The sequence below is a fragment of the Macrosteles quadrilineatus genome, unplaced genomic scaffold (assembly GCF_028750875.1).
Source record: "Macrosteles quadrilineatus isolate MER2022 unplaced genomic scaffold, UCM_ALF_1.0 Scaffold_8__2_contigs__length_117827958, whole genome shotgun sequence".
In the NCBI taxonomy this organism is placed as follows: domain Eukaryota; kingdom Metazoa; phylum Arthropoda; class Insecta; order Hemiptera; family Cicadellidae; genus Macrosteles; species Macrosteles quadrilineatus.
In genome coordinates this window covers 76,802,577-76,826,757 of record NW_026542601.1, presented here as the reverse complement: position 1 = coordinate 76,826,757, position 24,181 = coordinate 76,802,577, and the positions used below count along the sequence as shown (strand labels likewise).

General features: G+C 35.5%; 1 protein-coding gene across 1 annotated transcript; it reads right to left on the bottom strand.

Moving 5' to 3' along the window:
- Positions 1-1,254: 1,254 nt before the first annotated feature.
- On the bottom strand, positions 1,255-19,546 carry LOC129000487 (katanin-interacting protein-like). Its single transcript, XM_054427449.1, has 21 exons — positions 19,469-19,546; positions 18,916-19,091; positions 17,940-18,317; positions 15,398-15,630; positions 13,767-13,964; positions 12,748-12,885; positions 12,138-12,278; positions 11,543-11,677; positions 10,454-10,533; positions 9,362-9,521; positions 8,794-8,959; positions 7,550-7,690; positions 7,272-7,409; positions 6,994-7,131; positions 6,716-6,853; positions 6,299-6,433; positions 6,003-6,158; positions 5,064-5,203; positions 3,696-3,797; positions 2,974-3,080; positions 1,255-1,774 (listed from the first exon to the last, which is right to left on the bottom strand). The coding sequence occupies exons 1-21, from the start codon at positions 19,540-19,542 to the stop codon at positions 1,690-1,692; spliced, it is 3,159 nt and encodes a 1,052-aa protein (XP_054283424.1). The 5' UTR covers positions 19,543-19,546; the 3' UTR covers positions 1,255-1,689.
- Positions 19,547-24,181: the final 4,635 nt, after the last annotated feature.

The following is a 24,181-nucleotide window of genomic DNA, read 5'->3' as shown; positions in this document are numbered from 1 at the left end:
CTTATAGTATTTATGTTAGCTAATAAAATATAAAATATTTGGGGGGGATATCCCTCCCATCCAATAATCTCTGGGACGGCCAGTAGTGGCTGGAATATAACCCCTACAGGACAAAGTTTATACATAGCGCTAAAATAAGTAGATTTCATATTACATACTCCACTACTGCTTACTACTGTTACACTCGCTCATCACAGCAAGGAACTAGGCTGGTTTATTCTCAAGATAATGTAAATTTATTTCATTAGAACTTTTCAAAAATAACGCTTATCTTTCCTTTATAACAAGTCTCATAAAATCAACCAAATAAGTTTGTATATGTTTTCTTCAGAATTCAACAATATTATACTTTATAATGAAATAGCAACCATACAAAGTAGGTATTTTAAGCCAAGTATGAATGGAGATGAGTGTAGGATGAGTGACACGATCTTGTAGTCTTGTTAGTGACTAAGGCCTGGCCTACATTCCTTAGACACAGCTGCTAATTAATAGTCCATACAGCTATTAATGGCAACTAAGGGGCCTACAGTTTATAGTGGAATCCGAACCACATTTTTGCCTTGGTATATACGAATTGGTCTAATTATCAGGATAGTACTGCGGATAGTCCTAGTACTCACTCGTTTGGACGTTAATTCACACCAGTGAGTATCGCATCCACAGTGCATGCCTATAAATATCCACAATTCGTGACCTCCTAGTAGCTGGATTACAGGACGACGCCACCCGTCCCAGTCTATACCGTATTTTATACGTGAAATTTACACAACATTTAAGACAAGTTTGATCTCTGATAATCTTTTTACAATCAAACTTTTTATTCTTTATAACCAATCCCTTCAGGTGTTCCCTATGCAGTGGTGTAGTGGGGCGAGAACTTTGCTTTCTGCTTTTTCCAACAAACCTAAGAAATGGTAAGTGTCCGATGTGTTATGACAGATATATTCACCACCTATTTTTATCTAAACTACCTGTAACCAATTATTCCAAACTATTCACGCAAATGGTAGCATAGGCTTTTGTAGACACTGAAATGAATGTTCAAAAGTTCAGGACCTACTTAATAACCAAAGTATTAGTTTCTTTTTTACTCAGGGAGTTCCGGAGTTGGCTAAATAAAAATTAAACTGAAAAAAATAAATGTACTCAGTTTTTAAAACTAATTCATTTATTTTTTTATGTTATACAAAATAGCACATATAGACATAAATTAAACCAAACATATATTTGTACAAAATATACAGGTCTAAATTAGAGTGTACTTGTGGCAAACTGATGATTATTAAAATACGGCAAGAAAATATATACTAGGCCTATCTACAAATAAATATTTTAAACATTTACTATACTTTTGTACTTAAAACTTACAATACATATTCCTGAAACCATTCAAATTAAACTAAATATATATTTATTTAGGAGAACATATTACAGCCAACTAATTTGTTATTGAGGAATATTGATCAACAAATGAATCAGATTCCATATTTAACACTAAATACTTTGACAAGAAAGGATACGAAACATAATATATACTATCCGATAGTTATTGATACATGCGCAGTCTAGTTGTCTTAGTACTCTGGTACAATATATTTCACATTTTATAGAGTAGACATTACAAGTTTCCACAATTTTATGGGAAACTTCATAATAATCATAACTGTTACAGGGATTACGACCATGTCACGTTTGGATGGAGGTAAATGGACGTTGAGATTGGTCAGGTGTGATACTTGACAATCGGTCTTGCTCCTTTCCACCGCTCAAGCTGAAACATAATATAGACTATATCAAATTTCATAACAATACAAATATTTAATCGTAAAATAATGACCAAACTAAATGGGGCTAATATCTCATAACATCTGGTTGATTTTTAGGGAGTGGAGTATAGACACCCCACCTATGTAGACCAGATGTAGCATTTTATTTAAATAACATAATTGAATGAACTTTTACAGATAATCTCGCATGTAAGAACATTTCAGGAAAATGGTACATGTCATAGTCATAGTCAAATTTCTTCATTTATCTTGTATATACATACATAAATAGTGTCACAATAAAGTAAAATAATTATAATCTTATGGTAAACTACATCAAAACTCTCTCAAAGCTATTTAAAAAATAATTGAAATAATTCATTAATCAACTTACTAGATTTAACTTATTGAAAAAAAACAATACTTAAAAATTTGTATATGCTAAGTTAAATTACATGAAGTATATACATTTACATGTATTTTGGCTTCTTTTACTACTGGCAAAGACTTAAACACCACTGGGACAGACCTGGAAACTTTTACTGGTGCCTGCAGGTCTGCTAGTGGCATGCAGATGATGTTGCATATATTATGTATATTTTGTCCAAAACGTGGTGTTGTAATTTTGATTCATACAAATTACAAATATGTGTTTAGTAATATTGGGGGATATGGAATAAATACACAGATTTTTATGCATCTCAATAAGTGGGTTTCATGAGGAAAAAAACACGGTTTTTGACTGATGTGGTTACAGTTAAGGAATCCTACAGCTTTCAATCATTTCTCTCACCCTACTTTTGTCAAGTTTTGGAGCAAATCACCATAAGTGAGAGGTCACACATCACACTGAACTCCAATTCACTTAAACATTCACACAAACACGTAGTAGAGTAAATATTTTTTTGGTCCTAAGACGCTAGGCACAAGCCCCGGATTGTTTTTCACATTACTTCAGTCTAGACCTAGGAGTTGCGGCATTATCACTTAGATAAAATCCATTGGTTATTTGGCAGGATTTGAACCCGGGACCTCAGGGACTGAAGTCCCGTGCTTTAACCACTAGACCAGCTTGCTCCCCAATAGAGCAAATATTAGGTTGAATATACATTTAAACAATGGACACATAGATTTAAAAAAAAATATGGAAATATACTTCAGAGATTAAGCGTATGGTTAGGACGTAAAACATCTGCCAAATTACCTGTAGTTTACATGTCGATGGGTAAAACTGACTGTGTGAACATTTGAGACACTTCCAACAATAGTTTCCAAGACTCCGTTGTAAATTAGCAAATCATCTACCAGGATCTGTAATATAGAAGCTGATTAACAAACAGTAATACAATTAGTGACCGTTATTTACAGTTTCTTTATAAAAGATCATACTTAGATAATAAAACTACTAGACAGTTGATAGTTGAAGTGACATCTTTTTCTTATTCATATGAATTTTTAAATATTAGTACTTTTTCCAGAAAAATCTGAAAAGAAACTGTTTACAAATTTTAGTGCTATGGCGATTGTATTAGACCGGACAAGAATAAAAAGTTATCTGTTATAGCTTTTGTATTTTCATTGAAGTTCATCATAATCGGTACCTATCTAATGTAATTCAAGCAAATATTACTGAAAAAAGAGGTTTTTTTTCATGAATAGGCTTCCACCATCACACCCAGTAGATTCGTGGTATTTGGGAGAGGACTGTGTGAAAATTTATAAAACACCTCAGTTTACCAACGTTTCGGTATCAACTTAGAAGTTCTTGTTATACGTCAACTGTTCAAAAGTCAAGCCCTCCTGAAGGACTATATCACTCTATATCAAGACCAAACAGAAGTGTTTCATCGATTTTGACAAGGTCTTTGTGCAAAGACCATAAATCCACCGAGAGGACTTTTGTTTAACCAAGTGTATAGTGACTACCCCAAACTCCTTGACTCCACGAGATGGCGTCTTAGTGTAGTTCCAAATTTTGATGACAGACACTGCTACAGGACTGTCAAACACAATGTACACTCTGTTCAGCTGAAACAAACCACCAAACTTGTCAATAACTTGAGTAGATTCAAATACCATTATAATTTCTTTTAATCTTTGACTATCACTATTGATACAACTAAAGATTCCCTCCCCATATTAATGTTGTCACCAGTTTTTTTTTAAATCAAAAGCACCTTAGATGATGTGAGCCATCTAAATTACTAAATTTATGTCAAGTACACAATCCTTTTTACCAAGTCAAACTCAAAACTCAAAGACAAAAAGTCAATGGAATGACTTTTTGCGAGCGATAGCAGCTGTTATTCGACCAATCAAGTTGATCAGTAACACAAAAATATAGTAGAAAATAGAATGTAGATACTAGCACATTCTGTGACACAAGCTCACACAACTATGACCTTTTTTGATACAAATTGGCGACAGCTGGTCTATATAGATGGGACGTTCAATTCAGTAAATCCTATAGTCAATGATACAGGTATTCTTGTCGTCAATCTACTATTTATTACTATAGACTAACCTACAAAAGTCAACTTTTCATCACATTGTAAATGTTTAAGCTCGTTTTTTGTGTTTAGTTCATGTCCAGTGACACTGATTGCTAGTGTCGGCGAAATTTTTCTTTCTATTATTTTAGGGTTAATTTAATAATTTGTGCGTTACTGTATGGTTATATAACTAGCGGAGTTATTGTTTGTGATTAGATTGTTTTATCTGGTTAAACGAGGTTTTAAACAACTTTAATAACAAGAAACAAATTGTAAACAAAAAAAAACAGCCTCTACAGTGAACCAAAATACAATTTTCTAAAGCGTCAAAGACACACGTCGTCTCGTCACAAGATACATTTTAAAGCTGGGTTTTCCTAGGCGGGGAGAGAGGAATGCGGAGAGCGGACCTCTCTTGTCTTAGGTAATTTAATGTTACTGTTTTCCTAGAAGCGGAGCGGAATGCCATGTTAATCGGTTTCCCGCTCTCCCCCCCTCCACGCTCAACTTCCGCGTCTAAGAAACCCGGCTTTATACTTTTTATTTAAATAGTGATACATCAACCTTAAATACCAGGGCAAAATTTAGTTGACATGACCTAGCCACATGGCTAGCCAATTGAAAAGATGATGTCTAGACACCGAACTTAATGGATAGAAGGTTAGCCAGACGTTAGATCAATATTACAAAAGTTGTAAAAAAAACCAAGTACACACACATTTTTTTCAAAAAATAAGCTGTAAGCTTCATTGTTAGAACCGTGCTTGGTGCAATCTGTCTTAGCAAATAATATATTACTTACCTGTCCAGGCAGTATGGGTGCGAGCCAAGCATGTCTGCCGTCGCTGGAGTTGTTGACACCATCGATCAGTTTATCAACCGTCCTCACGTCGTTCTCCATTCCATCCAACTCTCTCACACTTGCCGGATGAGCACTGATATCTAACAAAGTGTGACTAATTTAGGCGTACATATGACTTTTAATGTCACAGTCCAATAATTCAACTAATCTATATTACAACTTGATAGGATTAAATACAAAACAACTTGTCAATAGACTTTTCCACAAACGGTCTAATGTACCAAGTTGCAAGAAATGACCCAACAGAAGAACCTCGATAGTTCAACACTTTGTGGATAAGGGGGTATCGAACTATCTAACGATAGAAAGTCAAAGTATATTGGACATTTTCACACAGCGAGGATTTAAAACAAATTTAATGAATTGTATAACACTTTACAAAAAATAAACATACCTATCAACTTGCAACTCTACTGTACATTCTTTGACACCTAACTGTATAAAATAGTTCGTAATGTTTAACTCCTTTTCACTTTGGATGTTAGAAAAAAATTTAAATTAATGGGATAGGCGGGATAGGCCTAGTTACAGCATTGAGTTTTTGAGTTCACAAAAACAATTGTGAAGGTCTAGTTTTTGACTTCAGCGTATCCGGCATTGGCCGTTGCCAACACAACATCTCAGCTTGTGTCAAACTATACGGTGCACCTATCGAGGGTAAAACTACTGTTTAAACTAACAATCCTAGTGTAAACGTCATTTAAAGCTTGGTACTAATATAGGGAAAAATTGCAGGGATGATTATTACGGCGAAGTCAAACAATATATAAATTTAAAAACAACGCTGTAGTTTTGGATAGGGCAACAGTGACACAAATTTCTTAGAGAAAATATAAACTATACATTATAGTCTGCCATAAAAAACTGTGTTTTACTCACTAGAAGGCGTGAGAGTGATGACATTGCCAGCAGCATTATACATCTGTAGACCATTGAGACCAATGTAGTAGAGATCTCCCCAGGTAGACAACAACTGTAGTTGGAACACAAAGCCCTGTGGCAACTCTGGGGGCTCATAGTCCAGTGTCAGACCTACTGTAGACATATATAGAATTATACATCTGTAGATCATTGAGACCAATGTAGTAGAGATCTCCCCAGGTAGACAGCAACTGTAGTTGGAACACAAAGCCCTGTGGAAACTCTGGGGGCTCATAGTCCAGTGTCAGACCTACTGTAGACATATACAGCATTATACATCTGTAGACCATTGAGACCAATGTAGTAGAGATCTTTCCAGGTAGACAACAACTGTAGTTGGAACACAAAGCCCTGTGGCAACTCTGGGAGCTCATAGTCCAGTGTCAGACCTAATGTAGACATATACAGCATTATACATCTGTAGACCATTGAGACCAATGTAGTAGAGATCTCCCCAGGTAGACAGCAACTGTAGTTGGAACACAAAGCCCTGTGGCAACTCTGGGGGCTCATAGTCCAGTGTCAGACCTACTGTAGACATATACAGCATTATACATCTGTAGACCATTGAGACCAATGTAGTAGATATCTCCCCAGGTAGACAGCAACTGTAGTTGGAACACAAAGCCCTCTGGCAACTCTGGGGGCTCATAGTCCAGTGTCAGACCTACTGTAGACATATACAGCATTATACATCTGTAGACCATTGAGACCAATGTAGTAGAGATCTCCCCAGGTAGACAACAACTGTAGTTGGAACACAAAGCCCTGTGGCAACTCTGGGGGCTCATAGTCCAGTGTCAGACCTACTGTAGACATATACAGCATTATACATCTGTAGACCATTGAGACCAATGTAGTAGAGATCTTTCCAGGTAGACAACAACTGTAGTTGGAACACAAAGCCCTGTGGCAACTCTGGGGGCTCATAGTCCAGTGTCAGACCTACTGTAGACATATACAGCATTATACATCTGTAGACCATTGAGACCAATGTAGTAGAGATCTCCCCAGGTAGACAACAACTGTAGTTGGAACACAAAGCCCTGTGGCAACTCTGGGGGCTCATAGTCCAGTGTCAGACCTACTGTAGACATATACAGCATTATACATCTGTAGACCATTGAGACCAATGTAGTAGAGATCTCCCCAGGTAGACAACAACTGTAGTTGGAACACAAAGCCCTGTGGCAACTCTGGGGGCTCATAGTCCAGTGTCAGACCTACTGTAGACATATACAGCATTATACATCTGTAGACCATTGAGACCAATGTAGTAGAGATCTTTCCAGGTAGACAACAACTGTAGTTGGAACACAAAGCCCTGTGGCAACTCTGGGGGCTCATAGTCCAGTGTCAGACCTACTGTAGACATATACAGCATTATACATCTGTAGACCATTGAGACCAATGTAGTAGAGATCTCCCCAGGTAGACAACAACTGTAATTGGAACACAAAGCCCTGTGGCAACCCTGGGAGCTCATAGTCCAGTGTCAGACCTACTGTAGACATATACAGCATTATACATCTGTAGACCATTGAGACCAATGTAGTAGAGATCTCTCCAGGTTTTAGACAACAACTGTAGTTGGAACACAAAGCCCTGTGGAAACTCTGGGGGCTCATAGTCCAGTGTCAGACCTACTGTAGACATATACAGCATTATACATCTGTAGACCATTGAGACCAATGTAGTAGAGATCTCCCCAGGTAGACAACAACTGTAATTGGAACACAAAGCCCTGTGGCAACCCTGGGAGCTCATAGTCCAGTGTCAGACCTACTGTAGACATATACAGCATTATACATCTGTAGACCATTGATTGACAGCAACTGTAATTGGAACACAAAGCCCTGTGGCAACTCTGGGGGCTCATAGTACAGTGTCAGACCTACTGTAGACATATATATAGAATTATACATTTGTACATCTGACAGTTGATAACGCACAAGCAATCCACAATACAAATAGCCTGATGTTTTGATTCTACAAGGGGGAAGTAAGTTGTGTTGTTTATTGTTCTGTTTTTGATAGTAACTCCATGGAACTCTTTTTCCGGGTAAGTTAAAGTTGTGTATAAAAATTATTCTTTTTTAATTTTCAATAGTCATTGTAATGTCTTTGGAAATAAATTGTATATATTCTGTTTACCTGCCATTGGCAATTGGTTCATTTGTCTTAAATATCTTTTAACAAATCCCTGTAACTACAACTACTTCAAATGACCATTTGAAAATTGGTTAGAGTACAGCTAGCTTACTTGCAAAGTTAGAGTCCATGGACTAAAGTCTTATCCTTTGATGTACAAATTTTATTGTGTATTATCTACTAGCTCATAGACCCTGGTATTCTTGGGTAAGCTAGCTAAACTTCTCAAGCTCACTGCTTTAAATAGTAACTAACATCGAAAGAAAACTTACACGAAATTGACATTACAGTAACTATATTTTTAAGAGGTTGCAGTAATTTTGTAACATTCCGTTGTCCAAGAGACATAGTGTCATAACAGCAAAATGGCAACTTTTCAGGAGAGCAAGTAAAAGAAATTAACTTAAATTGCTCGGTAATTACGTATATTACTTAGAAATGCAAACATTACTTAGAAACCACTCCTGACTCAAAATCACCAAATTGGGCAGTTACGACACTACGTTTCTTGAACAACGATTTATATAGCTACTCCAAAACAGGTACTGAAAATATTATGCAAAATCTATTCTTTAAAATAATCATTCTATATGCCTACCTCTAGGTGACAACTCAAGATTATCGATGATGTCGAGAGAGGACTCACACCTAGACGCCACAAGAGGTAGGACCTGTGCTAGTCTGTGATGGCGATGACCCGGAGACTTACGAAGTGTGAACATCAACGGCTCAGAGTTGTCAAGGCGGACCAATAGTCTCTTCACCTGTTTGTAATACAATAAACTGTCAAGAAATAACAAAAAAAAAAAAAAATTAAAAACATTAATTTTAAACAAATTTGCTATGCAGATAATAGGTGGATAAATGACTGGAGTAACAAAAACTATTTGCAATGGAACTGTAATTATTAAATAACAGGTAATCAAACTGTTGAATGAATTTAAACTAAACTTGATGAAGGTTAATTTTTTAATCAAGACATTGATAATACTTTCTCATTAGCTTATCAAACTTTACTTCCAAGAACATCTTAACAACGTAGGCCTATCCAGATTCCAAGCTCATCAAATAAAATGCCTTTCATTTTACTCAGTAATTTAATATATGACGACAAATTTTCTCGGCTATGAGAGCAATAAAACCATGGGCAGAACATTTTCACTTACACCGCAGTAGGACGTATCAGCCGAATGGTTGTAGTTCCACACCAGGATGGCGCAGATGTGGAGGGGCGAAGGGAGAGAGAGCCGTAGCGAGGGGGGAGGGGTGGAGGGGCAAGACCACATGTGGGACGAGTCTGTCGTGTCGTTAACTCCGTCTAGCAGCCTGCGGAGAGATAAGAGTAAAGTAACAGTGGAAAATTGTTTAGTAACGTCTGCTGGTTAGAGGAGTCAAAGTCAAAATCCCATCAACTAAAAAAAAATTTCTCCGCCTCAGCAAACCTGCAGACTTAACAAATTTCATTTGTCTGATTGGATTTGTAATATATAACAAATCTCCAGATTTATTTGTTTGAATAACATTTGGTTTAATTAGTACTTAGATTTGCTGCTATAAAAAGGTAATAAAATTGTTTCCATTAAAATGTTAGTACTGTGGCCTAATGTGAGATAAATAAATGTACCAAACTTAATCAAAATATCAAACAAGCAAACCACAACATTTTATTATTTATTCTCCATAGGAAAACATGTGAATTAATGTATTTTTTTTTTCATTCTCTCTGTAACTATCAAGTGTACACATCACTTTAGCATACTAAATTAATTTATTTTATGATCTACAAAGTGGTAAAAAAATAAATACGAAATTTGATGATTTATTAATCAAAAAGGGAGAAACCCCATGAAATCCTGTTCCCATTATCTGATGCTAATTCACAAACTCATTTGAATAAACGTAGGTTTACACGTTAACAATTTCATCAGACTAGTTAAATTAAATTTTATCTCCAGTTATTATACATTAGTTGGACACTCATATACAAACATATCCATTTGAAAAAATTGTGTTTTTAGTCTCTAGGGATATCAAAACTAAATCGGTCCCGGATCTATAGTCTACCATCACCTGTGGCAATAGCTTCTTCTCTGTAGGAGAAATTCACTAAAATTATGGTTCATTTTGAAACCCAGTATGTATTATACTGAGCTCATTGGGATCATTATTTGCCTAGTAATTGAGCTACACAGATCACCTCACTCCATATTCATATTCATTCTACAATTTTTACTTATATTTATGTTTTTAAAACTCACCTGTGTATATGTGCGTTGGCAGGGCTGTGAGAACATGTTATTTTGGCAACACTCACTGGTTCTCCAGTCTCTCCTAGGACCTGAAATTATAAAAACTGTTGTAGCAGAGCTGAGACTGTTAAACAATGTGCACACAGGTAAAATAATCCTAATACTGTAATAGAATCCTTCCTTTGTTCGTAATGTATGTGGACATCATACATCTTTAGATGGATTTCAAACCATCGGATCATGGTATTGCCACAAAACCATTGACAATTACCGTAGCTGTCTCAACATAATTTGAGGCAGACTAACTGACCAGAGGGTAGAGCAGGACAATGGCTAGGCCAACCCTTCGATGGACCCTCCCGACCCTTGGGGCATATCCCATTAACCACGCATCACTGTATACTCCACTTAAAAGAGTAAACATATAATAAATTTGTTATGTCAGAAAATAATGTATTCTAGGTTATCACAAAACAAAATTGTTCACGTTCGTTCCATGTAAATTAAGTTTGGCTTGTTGTCCATTGTTGTATTTAGTGCTAAGAAGTTATTTTTGTACACTTATTTGTAAATAAAAGCACTTTTTCATTCATTCATTCCATGTAAATCAGCCGACTTGGTCGGGAGGGTAAGATCTAAAATTAGGTTTCAAATTCATATTCACTGACTGGTACACACCAGTGTTGTTAATTTTTGCTGTCCCAGACTGCATTAAATTCCAGATACAGTAGTTTATACGTCTAGTACCTAATTTTAGTATGGAGAATATCCACAAACAATATGTATACAATATTAACTCAGAATCACCACATATGGTCTTCTTACAAACTATTTCAAGTAATTTTTATATATTTTCTCTTTGTCGAAAATCATACTTATAGTGATTTTAAAGCAAATATCAACAGGCAATACCACTTATCCATCTTGAATATAAACAACAGTGAAAACTACAGTAATTGTTTATGTAATCCATCATGCAGATGTCAATAAAATCACCTCTTAATAATGAGTATGTAGGACAAGTTCAAATTTTAAAACTCTTCAGGAACAAACCTTCCACTGTTGATTTAAAAAATTGAATTTATAATGTGTGATTACCTGTACACCAGTCAGGCCCACAAGGCCGTTGTAACCCCAGTTTTCTACCAATGAGAGTGTGAGCGACCTCCGACACATCACTGATCCCGTAGTCAGCGTACTTCCGGCCGGAGCACAGGTGAGGGGCCGTACATCCTGCGGAAAATATCATAAAAGTACAATACATGCTATTAGAGACAAACTTTCCACTGTGCTAGATATTCCATTTTTAGTTTAATTCAGCCTCCAACAGAGTAGGATCTACAGTTGTCAATTAGACCTACTGCTTTGTCGTACACACCTACTTTTTAACCAAACTAAACTAAAGGACAACTCACTATGAACTACAGCATCTTTCATTTCAACTACCACAATGTCGAAAAAATAAGAGAAAAAAATTATGTTGACGGAAGCTTGTTCTATGAGTGGATCATTGATCTATTTTCACTTTGAATAAAAAAAACTAGCTCACAGTTATACCACTGTGCATTAGTGAAGTAAATCAAATATTACACAGTTTAAACCAGCAAACCAATTGTGTATTTAGCTGGTCCAAATAAACAAGATGCTTACCATGATAATTAATAACATCTACTGAATGTTTTTAAATACTTACACCCAGACTGGCTGTAAGAGGCCGTTCTGGCATCTTTGAAAACATCGGCTCGTGACTCGTGTCATTCAAGATGCTCTCAAACGCATCATCATGCTGAGACACCCGCTCCAAGATGTCTTCATCCGTTGTGAACAAGATTGTCTACAAGTGAAGGGAAATTTATTAAATATTAAGTCCGAAAGACCAAACCAAGATCAAATCACTGGACTGAAGGCTTGGCATTGAAGGCCTTAATGGCACTAAAAATGTTTAAAAATCAAATAAGTTTAAAACTGACAGAAATCCTGTTGATAAGAGGTGTGGCATACGTAACACCTTTAAAGCAGGTTAGCCATTAGAAAAATCAATTTGTATTATGAGGTATCCATTGAAGAAGAAGCTAGAATAAACTTCTTAGGCTTGCATGAAAAATGTCAATGAGTAACTATAAAATCAAAGGAAAAAAGCAATTTTAATCAATGTTTTTATCCAAGGGACTACTTAAGTTTTAAAATCATTCCCCAAGTAAGGGCAGAAAAGCCAGGGAAATTAATTTTGTTTAAAGTCTACTCTATCTAACTAGTTTATTTGCATGTATATACTACAGAAGTATGATTTCAGCCAAACTTACATCTCCAAATGCATCAGTGCTCCCAAGGATTCCGCCGCATGCCCGAGCAACTTCTCCTTGAAATATAAGCTGACCGTCTAGTACGACTGTCATGTCCTTGGCACCACGATATGAGTGGATGCGCGATTTGTTGTAGTTCTATGGGCACATTGTTATACATGAGCCATACTACACAATGAATTCAACATTGTTATATTCAGTCTAGTACAAATCAGACCATTTTTTATAGTTCTTAGGCCTATATCAGACATTAGTGATATAGCCTATGAAAAAATATGAGTAAAAGGTTTATGATAGGCTATATTGTTTTTGAAGATGTTGCATCAAATTGGTTCTGTTGAGTCATTGTAGCTCGACCCAAAGGTTAAACTTTTCAACGCATACGAAGCATCACCCAATATTTTTATTTTTTTTTAATTCATTGTGTAGCACCTGAAATGTTCAATTAGAGTATTATAGGTCAACCTATAAAGGTATACCTTACGTAAACATGTTTTGCCTATTCAGGCATTGTCAAGTACCTAATCATTACAAGAATGTGTCATCCAAATTAGATTAGTCAAATACAATCAAATAAATGCACATTACACATGCACGAACAGACTTTTAAACATTTAGAGTAAGCTTATTTATCCAAATATTTTATCCAAATATTTATCCAAATATTTTTCTCACTTCAACTTGAGAATAATTTTGGCCAAGCTTCTGATGCCTTGCAGAAGTCCATCTTTGGGTCAAGCTACAATTCAACTGAACCAATTTCATTCAACAAAAAAGACCAACTGAATATTACAGTTATCTTTTAAAGAAAAAGGTTAGACAGGTCTACACCATCATGATTGTTTTATCCTCTACTACAGGGGCAAAGCATTTGTTGGTGTCTCTTAGACTGATGGTTTATAGAGCATTCATTATTAGTGAATTTAATGACAAAAGTTGTTCTGAAAAGCTGGCGTACCAGATAAACGCTTTACGAAGACATTTTTTATTCATTATTTGTTACAAAGTGTGTTCCTCACCCAGATCCGCAGCATGGCCAGTGTCTCGCGTTGCTGGAAGGTGATGGTGATGCGGTGGTGTTTGCCTTCAGTGAACGGAGTGAGCCACAAGTGCATGTCGTCTCTCGTCCTATTTACCCGGTCAAGCAGGTTGGACACAACACGAGGGTCTTTATCGTACTCGGGCAGCACGTTGATGTCTGCCGGATCTGCTGTTATCTGCAAGTCATACGTCAACAAACTGTTAGCTAGTCACTGTTAGAGAGGAGGTTCTATACATTGGAAAAGTAATTTAATTGCACAATCAATTGGCCATACTATAAAAGAGATGTCTACCCCAATTATTATGTAGGTACTAAAACATTAGATTCATTCTCAATATGACAATTGTATCAACATCATATTTTCAACCTAGATAGTTTTTAAACTGGGTGCTTTCATTGATTTATAGTTTACAGTTTTGTAGGATATTATTGTGCTACGGTAGTAAATCAAGTAGTTTTCTTATGGCTGTTGTTTTATTTTCAGTCTATTAAAACCTTGTAATGGGACTTCCATTTATGGGTCAATTTGCCATTGTTGTTGTTAGTCTAAGATATTGTTCTAACATGACTCTGTCAACAACTAAATAAAATATAGTAACAAGACTAGGGTTATAACCCTCCCCATTCAAAATACATAAAAAATGCCACTGGCAATAAAATTACAAGTATTTACTATATGTTTGTACGAATATACGGAATATAAACTTAAATTCACCCCCATTTTTTATTTTATTTTGTGTGTCTTTACGCCAGTGGAATTTTTTACGTTTTAGAAAAGGAACACGGTCCAAACCCTGGTCTTGTTACAATCTCACGTTGACTATTTTGTTAGATGGCATCATTAATAATCAATAATTCAATCTGGGTCTGGAAACGATCTCGCTTGGTTTCCAACCAGCGACCTCCAGATTTATAACCACTCAGCTACCCAGAAACTTATTATGGATTTTGAACATATTATTAAGATGCTAGTCAGTCTGTAAAATAATTAAAATTTGAGGTCTATGTGTAATGGCAGTAATTGAAGTTCATTAACCTTCAGATTTGAATTTCGCTGGTTAAATGCCAAGAAATAAAAATACTAAGGTTCTTGAATCAAATGCCATTGCCATTGAGCAATCAATTAATTAATGAGTTGTAACAAAAGCTCAACATTAGATATTATACTAACAAGACAAAGATTTGGACTGTTCGCTAAGGAACATGTCACTAACAAGACTACAAGATCGCGCCACTCATCCTTCACTCATATTTGGGTTAAAATACGCACATAGTGGCGTCCCCATCTTAAATAATTGATAATTGATAATCGGTCTAAATATCAGGATAGTACTGCGGATAGTCGTAGTACTCACTCGTGTGGACGTTAATCCACACCAGGGAGTAGAGTATCACATCCACAGTTACATTTACATATTTGACATTTACATTTACATTTACAGTTACATTTGACACCTGCACATCCAAATGTGCCTTTTTACTTTGGTAAACGAGATTACATAGGCCACCAATCTTCCAGTTTCCAGATAAATAATTAGCCTACCTTTTACTAGTCAATAACGCATGTAGTATGTACTGCACACATACCTCATAAAATATTATTTGTACCTGAGCTACTCGTGCCAACCGACCGCTCACAGTAAACATCTCCAGTCCGTTGAGTCCAACGTAATGTCTGTCGCCCCATGTAGAGGTTATGTCCAGCTCAAGTCTGGTGCCTGAGGGAAGCTCCGGAATCACAAAGCTGGCCGGAGGTGGAAAAGACACTTTGGGTATTACTACGGGACTTCTGTCCGGGTGTACCTCAGAGAGCTCACCTTGGATCAACAAGTCTTCTGCAACTGTCCACACATTTGTTAACATTTAGCAACATTAAGGCGATTATATGTTAAAAAGTAAAGAAATATCCCATCTAAAATTCAAAAATGGATACTAAATTAGGGAAAAGTGGTAACGCAGCAAACCTACGGACTAAATAAAATTCCATTTGCCTGGATTGATTTTAAATTAATCTATTAAATTAACATTTATGTTTAACGAGCACCAAGGTTTGCTTCTACAGCAAAACTAATAAGGTGTGTTTTTTATTAAAATATTAATAGCTTAGTATAAAATAAATCAATCTGCCAAGTTTGATCAAAATATATCCATAAACAAGCCAACTATAGACATCCCAAGAACAAAACGGATTTTGAAAGTAATAATTTATTTTACAATAAACATTTTTGGTTTCCGAAAAAACTTAAGCACAGTTTCTGCTCTTACTCAGTTTGTTAATGAGATTGCAGAGGCCTTGGACAGGTCTCAGGCCACAGTAGGTGTTTTCTGTGACCTGTCTAAGGCTTTTGATTGTGTGGATCACTCACTCCTGTTGCTAAAACTTATTGATTATGGGATTGGGGGAAGTTGCTTTTCTTTAATGCAATCTTACCTTTCTGAAAGAAAACAAAGAACTTTAATTTTAGAGGATAACAACAAACATTATTCACCATGGGAAATTATATCCACAGGTGTTCCCCAAGGCTCAGTATTGGGCCCACTTTTTTTTCTTATTTACATTAATGATCTTCCAAAAGCTATTAATAAAGAACTAATTCTTTTTGCCGATGACACTACTGCTTTGATCAAAAATAATAATACAGCTGAAATGTTTTCTTCTCTGCAAAGTGTGGTAAAGGACATGGAGCAATGGTTTTTAGAAAATGGGTTAAAACTTAATGTTGAAAAAACAAATATTATTAAATTTTCTACTAGACACAAAAATATGGAAAACTGTTCCTTTAATTTAGTTGAAGCTCATAAATTCTTAGGGGTTTACGTAGATGACGCAGTTAAATGGGATTGACATTTGAATTATTTACGTAACAAAATTAGGTCGATATCATCTTTATTCATACATTTAAGGGACCGTGTTTCTATTGAGTCACTTAAAGTAGTTTATCATGCTTATGTGGAGTCAGTGTTAAGATATGGCATAATTTTATGGGGTCAAGCTACTGGTATTAAAACTTTATTCATGTTACAAAAACGTATTATTCGTATTATTACCAACTCTCATCCACGCAGTTCTTGTAAGAAACATTTTCAAAATTTAAGAATTCATACATTAACGGGGTTGTATATTCTAGAATTATTAAATTACATACATTCAGTTAAAAATGAGCTACCAGAAACAATACATTTTAATCACAGGTATGAAACCCGAAATGAAAATATATTTAGACTCCCCAGACACCGTTTGACCCTATATGAAAAATCTCCATTGTACGCTGGGCTGAGATTGTATAATGTGCTTCCGCCATGCTATAAGTCATTAAGCAAAACCAAATTTAAAGATACAATAGATCATTTTCTTATTGACAAGGCTTTTTACTTAATTGAAGATTTTTACAGAACTACAATTTAGACATTTTTTTTAAGTGTTTAATTTTAAGTTAAAGGTTTTAATGTTAAATATTTTATGTATGGATTTAATTTTGACAATGCACCTATTCTAAATTTTATGACATGTATGGAATGTTTTGTGCAAATAAAGTCTATGTCTATGTCTATGTCTAAAACAACCTACGCAGAAACGAAAAGATCACGTGGTTCGCGCCGGAAAGTGGGGCGTACCCTTCAAACCTGTGCGGCCCGAAATGGCCCAGGGTCTTTATTTGTTTCCGGTATGTCTATACAACATTTGACAATATAAGACGTTTCATCTCCAAAAAAATAACATAGGAATTTTAAATGAACAATTTTTAGAATTTTCTCCGTAACCAATAACTGTACAAAAACACTTTTATATACTAAATTATTTGTTTTTTTTTAATCTCTTTAAAAAGCTCTGGAGAAAAATTGATAAGTTTTGTGTTTTAAGGGTAAAAAATGAGAAAAAAACCCGTTCCCATGGTCCAATCATGCTGGTTGGTGAACTCATCCAAGTTAAAGCTGGGTTTACCTAGGCGCGGAAGCGGAGCGCGGAGAGAGGAACGTGGAGAGCAGACTCCTCTTGTCTTAGGTAATTTAATGTTACTGTTTTCCTAGAAGCGGAGCGGAACGCCATGTTATTTGCTTTTCCGCTCTCCGCCCTCCTCTCCCGCGTCTAGGAAAACCCGGCTTAAGAGGAGAAAAAGGATAAAGAAAGAGTAACCACACTCTTTTTTACCTTCTGGCCTCTGGGAGATTCTCCCACGATGTTTATGGTTGAAGAAGCTCAATGAACTCCAAGACTCTTCGAGCACATCATCGCTATGTCTCACCCTTGACTCTTGCCGGGAGAGCCTGCCTTTTAACCTTGGACTTGCCTGGATGATATCAGACAAGTCTGTCTCTTGGTTGTTGAACTGGATGTTGTTGGAACTAATGTCATCTGGGTTTATAACGCGGTTGTGTTCAATTCTTGGAGTTGTTAGTTGATGATTGTTGTCTCGATTATGATTTTGTGTAAGTGGAAGATCCCATGAATCCAATAGGTTTCTAGCGTCAGAGTCGGGAGAAGACAGTGGGGAATTGGCCGCAGCTCTGCGGCCATACCTAGCTGACCCTGGAAAAGGCACATAGCTTAAGACACAACCCCAAAGAAATTGGCAATTGAAGTTAAAATAAAACTAGCATTATCCTTTAACCAGGACACAGTGTTGTTTAACACTTTATGACATTAAATCTGTCCCATGAGGATTAATAATGTAGACTTATTGCATACTTCATAAGGTTTTAGGTTTTGTAATAAGCCTTGTAAATTATTTTTAAATGATACTGTAAGCTGGTAATTTAAAATTAACCGACCTATGTAACCCCTCTGGAGGTACGTACCATTAAAGTCAGTCAAATTAACTTTAACTTATAAGGTTAAAATTCTGTATTTGTTTTATTGAATTAAAGATTATTATTAAGCTGAACATTCATATTACTATAACCTACATAGACTAAAGTAAGTCACCTAAGTGAACCACACCCTTTTACCTGTGGATGTTAAATAAATTTCAGCTTACTACGTAGACTAAGTTAGAATAAAATTGAAATTGAAATCTTTAACTTAATTTCTTCAGCTATGAAACGCTCATGTGTAGGAACTGACATGAGATTTTTCTGAGAAGTTTGTCAAATAATGTCAAACTAAAATGTAAAATTTGATGGCTAACCTTCCCTTCTAGGCGAGACACAGACAGTATCATCTAGTTGAAGTGTGAGAAGTGACTTCTTCACTGGTGTAACATCTACTCGGCCAGGAGTAGTAATGGCTCGACGTTCCGAAACATCAATCCTCTCCCCATTGGCTCCAGGACGCCAGGACTGTGGTCTTGGCTTGGCTAGGCTCCTGCAAGTCAGATAAACAAAAAGAGTGATTAAATTATTATGCTTTGATAGCTTCCCTAAAATATTCATCTTAAACTTACAGTTAACTTTCCTTAACTGACAGTTGAAATTTTGTTAAGTTTTTGATGGTGTGTACCAAATAGATACTTGTATATTTTTTTACTGTAACGGTGGCTTATGACTCATTCAATATTAGGCCTAAACTTATAGTTAATCATGTTAATTAATTTAAAAACGTAAACAAAGAATTAATTATGACGAGTGTATGATGTAGGCTACAATGCCTACTTAAGTTTATGCAAGCAACAATTAAGAAAATTTTAGAACACTACTATAAAGCAGCAAAGCTATGCACTAAAAAAAATTCACTTTACTTACTTGGTCAGTTCTTCCAGCCATAAAGGAATCTTATTGACAGAATTTTGTTCCATAATATTGACAACATTAGACATAATATTCATCTGGTTTCAATTAGAGATTCTAAAAAACATTGTCTATCTAAGTAACTTAAAATATATGTGTTCAATAGTAAAAATATTTGTTGGATTAAAGTTTGTAAAAGTAAGTTTGTAAAAGCTGCTATAATGGTGTAGCAATGAATTGATTGCGTTCTTCTGTTAATTCTTTTGAAGCAAAACGACGCAACTTGACCGACTCCTTAAACTGTAATCATTCACATCAGAATTTTTAATCACTTGGATATCACGCAAACCCCCCATTTCAATATTTCACCTCACAAACTTGCAGTTTACTGTACTTGCAGACTTGCTTACTTCACTTGCACTATTCACTTCCACTTCCACTCCACACTCCACTCTTGTGTTCTGTTCTTGTGTTTATTTACGAATTTCCATGGCAACGACGAGACAGACACGGCCTTTTTTGGCGTAGCCAATATGATCGATAGAATGTGATAATGTAGTACCGTTGGATACCAGTTGGATACCTTAAGGATTTACAGTCAACGGTAGTACGAAGGCGCTGAGGGGCCCCCAACCAACTGTAATACTGTAATATTATATTACGTTACTAGTCCTGAAAATAAGTGTTTACCGGACGAGTGTGGTCGTTCCCGTGCGAGACGAAGTCGAGTACGGGATTACCATACGAGTCCGGTACACACATTTTGGACGAGTTAAGTACGATAGTTTACGCCATACTACTTAATCCGTACAAATCCTTATATATTTCCACCAACTAAAGGACTAATAATCACTAGTCAATGTTTTTGTTTATAACCACTAATTGCCACGAAAATACAGTATAATCAGCGGATTGGTGTCCGGTAAAACTCATTGCAGAACAGTATTACGCAATGAAACCCCTTTTGAATAAGCTGGTGGCAAACAGCTGTTTTCTGGACTAAATCCTTGCGTGGAAAGTTCATCAAAATAATGTAGTGTCGTAGTGTGGCGTACATATTTTTTACGCCACACTACATTATTTTGACGAACTTCCTACGCAAGTATTTAGTCCAGAAAACAGCTGTTTGCCGCCAGCTTATTCAAATGGGGTTTCATTCATTGAGATATAGATTATAACTGGAGTCACTACTCTCTGGTTAAACGTTAGAGAAAAACGTACCACTGTTTTGGCTGGTTTGTTTTTGGTGTTTCGTGTTGTTATGTTGGCCGTGTGATCGGTTGGTGGGATGCTGTCAAATAATTCCAATTCCAATTCATTCTAACCTAACCATGCTATTCATTTGGGGTTATGTTATCCGTTATTTCAAGGACTTGTATCAAAAACTTATTTAAGTTATTGCACGTTAAAACCTCTGTATTTAAAGTTATATTATAAATGGTTTTTGTTTGATAGTAAATAAATACTAACTTATTTACCTCTTTTCAAACTATGTGGTAAATATAGGCTAGTCAAGTTTCCTGGTTTGGAGATATTGGTTTAGGCCAATAGGCCGGGGACAGCTCACTTACTCTACAGATCATAGACTATACGAGCTTTGTAAATAATATTGAAGGTTCACTTGCACTACAGGCTCGTATACTATACGAGCCTATCGAAAATAAAAAATAAATGAAGAGGGTTCACTTACTCTACAAATCATTGTGCCTATGAGCCTCGTGTATTATATTTAAAAATACAGTAGGAAGGTTCGCTTACTCTACAGATCATAGTGACTATGAGCCAAGCTTACGAATTATTTGATAATTCAGGAATCGGCTCGTATAGTATACGAGCCAAAATAATGAATAATATAAATTATAGGAATAGGCTCGTATACTATACGAGCCTGCAGAAAAATATTAGATGGCTCACTTACTCTACAGTTCATTGGCACTATGATCCGTAGAGTAAGTGAACCCTCTTCAAAATATTAGATGGCTCACTTACTCTATGGCTCATTTAGCTACTCGTTGCGCGGTTTGCGTTCGTAAAACTCTAGGCGCTATGCCCGGCTTCGACTGCTGCGACTGCCTACATAAGTGTATTGCATCACCTCAATTATTTATTAAAACGAAATAAATATGTATGCACAAGTAAATTTATTACATTTTTGGACTGAATACTTTAAAAATGGAGGGAGCATGACTTTTATGTTTAACTAAATTAAACGTTATAGAATAAAACATATTTTGACTAATATCAGGTTATATAATACACACTTGTATGATCCAGATACAGAGCTACAGACAAAACCTGTGGTCCGATTTAGATTAAATTTGGTATCTGGCTTTATCCACGAGTCACTAATTTTTTAAGCACGGGTTGAGAAATAATGGCAAACATTTATAAAAACAATTCACCCGTTTAAAATATTTCTCAGTTACTGTGAGCTGCAAAATAAATTGTATACAAAAGCATTTGTGTACACAGAAAATATAGAGGACTAGATGTATACAGAAGATGTATAAAAAATACAATACGCACACAACTATCAACGTTTACTTATGTAAAATTAATGAATTTGTTGTATTGAGTATTTTTTACATTATGACGAAGCCTTAACAAAAAATATTTTTTTTTATGTTACTCTAAGGAGTTCTAGGGTGTTTAAATATATTGTATTTATCTTTTGTGGAAAATTCTGTCCACGATTTATGATTGCTAACAATTTAATACAAACATTTAAGTATCTGTACGTGAAGACTAAAAACACGAAACAAACTTTAAAGTGATAGAAAAGATTTGCTCAGGAGCTTGGCGTTTGATACTTTTTGGGGATAAATATAGCCTCTACTTCAAAGGTCTACAAGTTGGTTTCACACCAACATTTCATGCACTTATGAAATCTATATAATTAATACGCGAACACGAAGTTTGTCGGTTGAATCCTCCGCCATTTCTTAACCAATTTTATCCATTGACGTCTCATTGGAAAGAGCGTGTTGCGTAGATTTGCTAACTGGCCTAACATTTTTTTTAAAGTCCCTTGGCCTCTGCCCTAGTGGTTTTTTAAGTTCCCATGTTATCCTTAAGAAGAACATAATATTGTTTACATCAGCTGTATAATTTAATTGTGTTATTTGTTTTTCAATTCAACGAAACGCATTGGTTACATTTACTGATTTTGTGGAAATTAAATATTTATCCATATAAAGCCCAAAGTACCCATGAGCTTTTGAGAAAACTACAAGTCACACCCCTATAAACTATATACTTAAAATGTTCGTCATGACGAGAAAACTAGTGCAAAACTATCCATTATTTCATAAATACCTAAATGATAAAAAGAACTCAACTGTACTTATTTGTACATTAAATCAGGGGTGATTATTTGTTTGTACTACTGTATTCTGTTTTGTTCATTTCAGCTTAACTTAATCAATCAAATATTTATAAAGTCAAACTGGTTGAGTCCCGTGGGTAACAGCTAGTTATTTTAATTTACATTCGTACATATTACGAGTACAATGTAAAAAAATCGAGAAAGCCTGGACAATCTATATATATAATACGCTAAGCCGATTTTTGTGAACAGAACTCCTCCCTCATTTTTGGACCGATTTTGATGATTAAAATGTCAAAAGAATTGCCCTGATCTGTAGTTTTGCAAAGTGTTTTTCGTTTTTTGATATCTTTATTAGTTTGGGCAGGATCTTCCATCAAAGTTGGATTTTCTCCCATCTATATAATACGCTAAGCCGATTTTTGTGAACAGAACTCCTCCCTCATTTTTGGACCGATTTTGATGATTAAAATGTCAAAAGAATTGCCCTGATCTGTAGTTTTGCAAAGTGTTTTTCGTTTTTTGATATCTTTATTAGTTTGGGCAGGATCTTCCATCAAAGTTGGATTTTCTCCCATAAGATTAACATGGGGGAATCTAAAAATTTAATTGGAAACTTTGTCTTCACTAATTTGAGAGAACGGCTGGGCGTAGAAACTTGGTAGGGGTGTCAAAAGAAAGTTCTTGGTCTGTAGATGGGTTATCAAAAGAAAAACGAAGTAAATCTATATATATAATACGCTAAGCCGATTTTTGTGAACAGAACTCCTCCCTCATTTTTGGACCGATTTTGATGATTAAAATGTCAAAAGAATTGCCCTGATCTGTAGTTTTGCAAAGTGTTTTTCGTTTTTTGATATCTTTATTAGTTTGGGCAGGATCTTCCATCAAAGTTGGATTTTCTCCCATAAGATTAACATGGGGGAATCTAAAAATTTAATTGGAAACTTTGTCTTCACTAATTTGAGAGAACGGCTGGGCGTAGAAACTTGGTAGGGGTGTCAAAAGAAAGTTCTTGGTCTGTAGATGGGTTATCAAAAGAAAAACGAAGTAAATTCCCTTAGGGCTTTACCACAGAAGCCTTTAAAGATCCCTCTACAGATTTGTTTACATTTTGGCCATGTGGATAATACTTTTTAATGAAACAGCTGTTAATTTGTAAATTGTATTTTAAACAAGACACATTAATTGGGAGTTACTGAACTGTCCAAAAGAAGCATTTGCAATGTTATTTTCTGATTTTAAAATTATTTTTTTTCTGTATCATGCTATGTTTTGCAATATATACCATCACGAAATCAGTGGAAAATCCTTTTATCACAGTAACTCTTAAAATTATTTCTTATTGACCTTATATCTATTTTACGGGTTAGTGACTGCCCTTTTCACCATTTTTGTCTTTA